Source organism: Trachemys scripta, chromosome 1 (genome assembly GCF_013100865.1).
Source record: "Trachemys scripta elegans isolate TJP31775 chromosome 1, CAS_Tse_1.0, whole genome shotgun sequence".
NCBI lineage: Eukaryota > Metazoa > Chordata > Testudines > Emydidae > Trachemys > Trachemys scripta.
The window spans coordinates 267,403,475-267,410,914 of NC_048298.1; the positions used below are offsets into that span (position 1 = coordinate 267,403,475).

Here is a 7,440-nt window from a genome sequence, read left to right on the forward strand (position 1 = left end):
GCACCGCCGGGCGTGTCGTCCCAGGTTTCCGGCGCCCGCAGTTCCCGAAGCGGCCTGCAGTAGGCGCGGGTGGCTGGCGGCGCGGAGCAGGCAGCCGGGCAGCCCTGACCGAGCGAGGCATGGGGAAGCGGGTGGCCCTGGTGCTGGCCGGCTGCGGGGTGTTTGATGGCAGCGAGGTGCACGAGGCCTCGGCCGCCCTGGTTCACCTCAGCAGGGGCGGAGCGCAGGTGAGAGCGGAGCCGCGCTGTCCGGGCCAGGTCCCCGGCTCTGGAGCAGCCCCGCAGCGGGGGAGGCCGGGCTGCAGGCCGCTACGCCGGAACGGCCGCCGCCCCTTGGCGGGGCCTGATCCCCACGGGAGCTCCGGGGTAGTTGCTGCTGCTGCAGCTCGGGTGGGACCCTTCGTGTCTCAGTCCAAAGTAACTTCTGGCTGGGGCCTTTGGCACAGGGACCCTTCCCTGCACGCTGCAGACGCTCAGCTGTGGTGAGCCAGGGGACTGCAGTGAAAGTCCCCCTGTCTGCCACCTGCCTCCTCCTCTCATGGCCCCCTTCCCAGCCCAGGGACAGAAAGAGAGTGAAAAGTAGAGGTGGGCCTGCGTTTAAAAACTCTGATCCAAATACCTGCTTCCCCCCCCTTTGGATCCAATTTTTGCTGCTAGCCTTTATCTTGGGCTAAGTCAGATTTATTGGGAGCCATTTGAACCTGATCCAAATTTTGTGCCTGGGTCCCACTGCTGTATTCAGACAGCAAAGAATGGCCCCATCTCAGTTGTGCATAACAGATAACAAAGTACCTGGCCTAGGCAACAGCATTGGGAGTCCATCACAATCAGGGGCCTGGGTACAGATTTGAGACCAATTAATGGACTAAAAATTAGATATTTGTCACGGTTGTACAAAATGCAATAAATGCAACCGATCAAAGGTGTAAATAGCAGTTATGTAAAAATATGTCACTTTTTTGAGGCTTCATGGTTTTTCATGTTGACTTCTAAAGGCTTGTTGAAGAAATGTGTTCTTTTAAAACCATTTTGTTCTTCTTCTTTAATCTTTCAACAAAAAGATAGGCTGCTGGATGAAAATGCAATTCCTGTGGCAGTGAGCTATGACTGTGAGGTAGAAAGCACATTTTCAGACAGAGAAAAGCAGAAAAATATCAGCCAATAAAATTGCTCTTTCTAGAAACATTTTTAAAAAATTTTCTCTAATACAGGGGTCGGCAACCTTCGGCACACAGCCCATCAGGGTAATCCGCTGGCGGGCCACGAGACATTTTGTTTATGTTGACTGCCTGCAGGCACGGCTCCCCGCAGCTCCCAGTGGCCGCGGTTCGCCATTCCCGGACAATAGAAGCTGCAGGAAGCCGTGCGAAGACTAGACTAGACTCTGGGTCCCCCCACCTCTTAAAAGTGGGTGCCCTAACCACTCAGCTATAGAGCCATTCTCTGTGGTCCAATGACAGGTGACTGTTCTAACCACTGGGTTAAAAGTTATAAATTGGGCACCACGACCACTTCTCCTTCTTCTCTTCCTCCTCCTGCCATTTGGTGTGGAGTGAGGCAGGCACCTAAGCTGCCCGTCTCTGGGAAAGGATTCCCAACTGTGGATCACAAACAGAGAGAGACAGCTCCCTGAAGCCCAGTACCTTTGTGAAAGGGTTGGGGTTTTGGACACACCCCTGTCCTTGGCATCACCCATTGGCTATTTTAGGTGTTTCCCCACCTAGCATGCTGGCTTTTGTGGTCTGATTCTCAGACATGTCTCTCTCCCAATCCAACATTCTTGGGTAAGTGTCTCTAGTTTGTTAGTGAAGTTGTTGAATTGATATGATCCCTGTAGCTTTGCAGCTACAATATGTTTTCCTAGACTTAATTTGTTTCTATATACAACCTATTTTGTTCTGTATCTATATTTTAGGTAAGGATATTTGCACCTAACATAGAGCAGATGCATGTAGTGGATCATTTCAGAGGAAGTCCAACAGAAGAGAAGAGAAATGTGTTAGTTGAAAGTGCCAGACTAGCAAGAGGCAACATTGAAGATCTGGCTGAACTGAAAGTTGGTGAATTTGATGCAGTCATTTTTCCAGGTGAGTTTTGTTTTAAAAATAAACAGAAAATGCCCCACCCCCATAAACTGTAATTACAAGTAATTATTTTAATCTTCTGTAGCTAATTTTTTACAAATCCCTTTAAATAAAGGACATTTTAGACCTGTCCAACTTGAGAATCTTTCTTATAAACGTGAATTTTGTAGAGGGTCTCAAAATACTTTTAAATAAAAGTTACTCCATATAGCCCTCATTGTTAGGCAAGTATTGTTATCCCAATGTATAGGTGTCAGGATGCTGGGTTTAATGTTAGCATACACGTCACATTGTTCCTTCCTTCTCCCTAAAAGTCTTGTAAACTCCCAATTCCCTTCCTACGGACAAGAACAGAGGAAGAGCAGAGCAATGATAGAACTTGCCATTATGCAACACTTGCTGTACTTTAGTGACTAAAATGGTTGCCAGAGTGTCTGTGATTGCGAGTTGGATGACATTCCCTGTCTGACATTTTGTTGAAATTATAGCTCCACTTTGCTGCTGACAAAGCAACACTTAGCACTGTATAACTTCTTTCATTCAAAAAGAAGAACAGGAGTACTTGTGGCACCTTAGAGACTAACAAATTTATTAGAGCATAAGCTTTCGTGGACTACAGCCCACTTCTTCGGATGCATATAGAATATATATGTTCCATTCTATATGCATCCGAAGAAGTGGGCTGTAGTCCACGAAAGCTTATGCTCTAATAAATTTGTTAGTCTCTAAGGTGCCACAAGTACTCCTGTTCTTCTTTTTGCGGATACAGACTAACACGGCTGTTACTCTGAATTCTTTCATTCACTGATCTTAAGATGCTTTACAAATGTGGGTAATTATTATTTCCATTTTACAGGTGGGGAAATCAAACCACACAAACATTATGTGACTTGCTCAAGATCACTTTCCAGAAACACTTCAACAAAATTTAAAGTACTAGCACCTCAATTGGCCATTAGCAGTATTTGTTTTTAAATCATGATAGCGTTTTCTGCAGTAGAGCCAGTAGAGGGAGCACAAGTATAATACAGTACAGTAAAAGCTGTTTTATCTGGCACTTCACCAAGCAGAAAGCTCTATAAACCGGCATTTCTGATCTTCATGGAAATTCCAGTTTATAGTCCAGTTGGCACTGGGCCAGCAGAGGGTTGGAGTGTGGGAGGGGATGTGGAGTGCGGGCTCTGGCATGTTGGGGGAATGGGGGGTGCCGGTAAATGAAAAATGCTGGTGAACTAAGAGGGAGGGAGTTTGGGTGCAGGAGGGAGTGCAGAGCTGGGGCGCAAGCTCTGGGAGGGGGCTCAGGGCAGCGGGTTGGGGCGTGGGAGGGGGTGCTGGAGCTGGGGGGCGCTCACCTCTGGGTCACTCCCCGCAAGCAGCAACCTGTCCCGGCTGCTCCTAGCTGGAGGCGTGGCAGGCAGCTCCACACGCCCCCGCCCTGCCTCGAGTGCTAGCTCCGCAGCTCCCATTGTCTGGGAACCATGGCCAATGGGAGCCCCGGGGGTAGCGCCTGCAGGCAGAGGCAGCGCACAGAGCCGCCTGCCATGCCTCTGTGTAGGTGAGTGCACCACAGATCCTGCGCCCCAACCTGCTGCCCTGAACCCCCTCCCAGAGCTTGCACCTCAGCCCCACACTCCCTCCCGCACCCAAACTCCCTCCCTCTTACTTCACCAGCATTTTTCACTTACCGGCACCCTCCATTCCCCCAACATGCCAGATAAGACAGCTTCTACTGTATTAATAAACCCATTTCCCAGGGCTGTGGTGAGTTGGTAACATCATCACTGCTGCAGGTGCATAGGCAAGTTAACAAATTCCATATGAAGTTATTGCTCCATTAGAAACCTGGTGGAGGGGGCTGGGAAGAATGACCATCAAAGGGAAACAATGTAAACTTTAAGATTAAAATATTTCTTTGGAACTTCCAAGATAATACTCACTGTTTTGAATAATGGGAATAGGCTGAAAGCAAGAAATTAAAATATTGTCCCTTAAAATAGTTCTTGCAGCACTATCATCATTTATGATAGGAATGCCAATGGTTGTGTGCATTCCACAATGAATCAAATATTACTGGATGATTACACCTGGTAATAACTTTTTATTACTTTGATAATTTAAACTAGTGTAAATCCAGCAAATGAAAATGCAGTAAAATTTAATCTATTTCTACCAAGAAATGAGGATTAAGTGCAGACACAGGGTTGCTTATTATAGCGTATCTCCAAAGATGCAGTCTTTTTTTTTTTTTTTTTTATAATAGCAAATTGCTTTATAATTCACAAGAGATACAGCCCAAAGCTCCTAGTACTGCAGTGTCTTTAAAAAAAATGAGACATACTGGGTTATCTCAATAAAAACTATAAAGGCCAGAAAGAGTTCAAAGAAAAACATTTTTTTATAATTGTTTATATCCTGAACTAAAACTTCCAAAAGAAATTACTCTGGGGGATAAAATATATTGGCTTCATCAATCTCCATTTTCTTCATCTGGAATGTCTAGAAGACTCATGCTTCTTGTACCAAAGAAAACCAGCAGGGATTGGGACAAAGGATTCCTGCCTCATAAAGTAGCCTAGCCCACAAGAAGAATGCTTAATCATATTTATAAGCTGAATGGAGGCTTGATTTTCCCCCTATACTTATGAACTACACAAGTATTATCCAATTCTTGGTTTAATGTATCATCGTTCTTGTTTTTTAGTTCCTTCTTATGTGTTGGTAGGTGCAGATCAAGTGGTAAAACCTAGTGGGGAGAGGCCTCTGTTGGGTGGGTCTGAAGATTAAATTGTTCTCTCACCTCCTGAAGAGGGTTGAGCCTCCTTGCTGGGACATGTGGGAGTGCTTGCACACCTGCTGTCTATACACTCAAGGATTTCAATTGTTAATGTTGTAAATCCATCACATTTTGCATGCTGAATGGTTACAGCCCACTAACTTCAAAAAATGTAGATAAGGCTATGATTAAAAACTCTGCTTTGGCTTAAAAAAAAAGGGGGGGGGGTGCAATGTCCTTCTGGTGCTGTAGCAGCTAGCTAATTGCTCTTCAGACATCCTTAGATATGAAGGTATGCCTTTTTTTTTTTTTCCCCCCCAAGGTGGATTTGGTGTAGCAAAGAATCTGTGTTCCTGGGCAGTGGATGGAAAGAACTGTAGCATCAATGAGCTTGTGAAGTCCACTCTTCAGGCTTTCCATAGTGCTAAGAAGCCCATTGGTTTGTGCTGTATATCCCCAGTGCTGGCAGCTAAAGTCTTCCCAGGTTGTGAAGTCACAGTTGGCCATGATAAAAATGTAGATGGAAGGTAAGAAAGGGTTACAGACATTTTATTTTATGTGCACAAAAAATCACAGGCCTATGATGTCAGCATTCCCAGAGAATGCACTAGTCACATCCTTTCTTATTTTACGCTGTCCATTTCATAATAGCGGTAGGGAATTCAGTTTTGGAGCAAGAGGGCTGAATGTGTGAGGCTGGTTGGCTTGTCATACACTTGAGGGGGAATAGTAATTTACCCCTAATCAAGAAATACACTGGCCCGGTACTTGTCTGCTAACAACATTCATAGTTGCGTTACACTGTTTTTTTAATTCTGTCTAAGGGATATATGCTTCAGAGCACAATCGGGTTACTAGGTGCCTATGGTAAGACAGCAACTTCCCCTCTTGGCATGGTATTCCAGAATTGTACAGTTTGTATTGTTCTTGTGTCTTCTCTAAAACATCTGCTACTGGGCCACTGCTGGATTGGTCTGATTCGGTATGGCAGTTCTGTGTTTCAGGATGTTAAACTTGACTGCTGGCAGACATCCAAATGATAACACTAAATTATTTTAACAGAATCTTAGGTCCATATCATGCCTTTGCCATTCTCCTTGCTGTCATTGTTTTAATTGCTGTTTCTGGTTGGACGGTTTTGAAGGCCTGGGCATGGGCAGGTAGTAGCTGAGAAGGAAACCTAGCAGGAGTTAATGCTTCTTCAGGTAATGTTAACTCAGATAGGATATCTGAATGGAATTCTATAGAGCCAGCCAAGAGTGATGATGGGCAAACCAGCTGTTTCATCCCTCTCCTTAGAACAAAATCAGTTCCCTGCAGATGTGGTAGAAGGTCTAGACTAGAAGAGCCTGGAAGAGGATCTAAAGTTGCTGGGAGCCTAACCTTTCCTCCAAGCCCCTCAGGAGAACATACTTCTGAGTGCCAAACATTGTTATGATTGGCATCTCCTCATAAATTCATCAAAAGATTGTTGTTAGAGTCTTGCAGTTATTCAGATCATGGATCTGTACTGTAGATTGCAAAACATCTTGATCTGGCAATATATCAGATCAGTGGTAAATAGGGTGTGGAGAAGGAGTACTGTTCTTTGCTGAAGTCTCTGTAAATCTCAAATCTGGCTCTCCAAGATCCCTTCATGTCATCACTAAGGCTAAGATTTTTGTCATGGATATTTTTAGTAAAAGTCATGGGCAGGTCACGGGCAATAAAGAAAAGTTCACAGAAGCAGTGACCTGTCCATGACTTTTACTAAAAATAGCTGTGAAGAAATGGGGATCTGCAGGTCCCCACACTGCCTGCACCGGGGCAGCTGTGTGGTGGCTAGGAGCTCCGGGGGCCCTCACCATGGGTTGAGTGTCGGAGTTCCAGGGTCCTCCACCGCCCATGACTGGGAGCTGCGGGGTTCCCCTGCTGCCTGCAGCTCTAGGGGTTCCCCTGCCGCCTGCAGCTCGGGGTTCCTGCGGCGGCAGGAGCTGCGGTACCCTCCCACCTCCTGCAGTGGCTTGGAGCTGTGGGGGCTGCCAGGCAGAAGAGGTACGCTGCAGCTCCCTGCCCCTTCCCCCCACCCCTCCCCCGGCATTGGGGCACCCTGCAGCTCCCAACTGCTGCAGGCTGAAGTCATGGAGGTCACTGGAAGTCACAGATTCCATGACTTCCACAACCTCTGTAACTAAATCACAGCCTTTGTCATCACTGCTAGAAATGGTTTGACTATTTCTGTAACTCTCTCACTGAAGTGGGTTGCCAAAATCATATGGCTGCAATGTTTTTCTGTTTAATGTTAACAGGTTTCCTGATGCTGAAACAGCATCTGCTATAGTAGAACTTGGATGCAAGCACATTTGTAAAGATGTAACTGAATCCCACGTGGACGCCACCAACAAAATAGTCACTACTTGTGCTTTCATGTGCAAAGCTCCTTTGCATGAAATCTTTGATGGAGTAGGAACAATGGTGGCAGAAGTCCTGAAACTCAGCTGAGGGAACTCTGACGTCTGCTATCCCCTGCAGTGAAATGACTACCAATAAATATAAAACATTTACCTGTACTTAACTATATTAATAAAATAATGCAGTTAGTGAG

At 45.9% G+C, this 7,440-nt stretch overlaps 1 protein-coding gene across 2 annotated transcripts; it reads left to right on the forward strand.

Annotated features, from left to right (window-relative positions):
* Positions 1-7,440, forward strand: LOC117870882 (glutamine amidotransferase-like class 1 domain-containing protein 3A, mitochondrial). 2 transcript variants are annotated; one of them, XM_034758316.1, is made up of 4 exons: positions 1-227; positions 1,915-2,086; positions 5,179-5,383; positions 7,145-7,440. In XM_034758316.1, exons 1-4 carry the CDS (start codon positions 120-122, stop codon positions 7,335-7,337), a joined length of 678 nt encoding a protein of 225 aa, XP_034614207.1. In that variant the 5' UTR covers positions 1-119; the 3' UTR covers positions 7,338-7,440. The 2 variants fall into 2 exon arrangements, with proteins under 2 accessions (XP_034614207.1, XP_034614208.1); XM_034758317.1 differs by lacking the exon at positions 1-227 and adding an exon at positions 1,647-1,783.

What these genes read in the sequence shown, in the direction of transcription:
- LOC117870882 (XM_034758316.1), top strand. Translation starts at nt 120, where the DNA reads ATGGGGAAGCGGGTGGCCCTGGTGCTGGCCGGCTGCGGGGTGTTTGAT. An exon ending in TGATGCAGTCATTTTTCCAG is followed by an intron (nt 2,087 to 5,178) that starts GTGAGTTTTGTT and finishes TTCCCCCCCAAG; the next exon opens with GTGGATTTGGTGTAGCAAAG. An exon ending in GATAAAAATGTAGATGGAAG is followed by an intron (nt 5,384 to 7,144) that starts GTAAGAAAGGGT and finishes TAATGTTAACAG; the next exon opens with GTTTCCTGATGCTGAAACAG.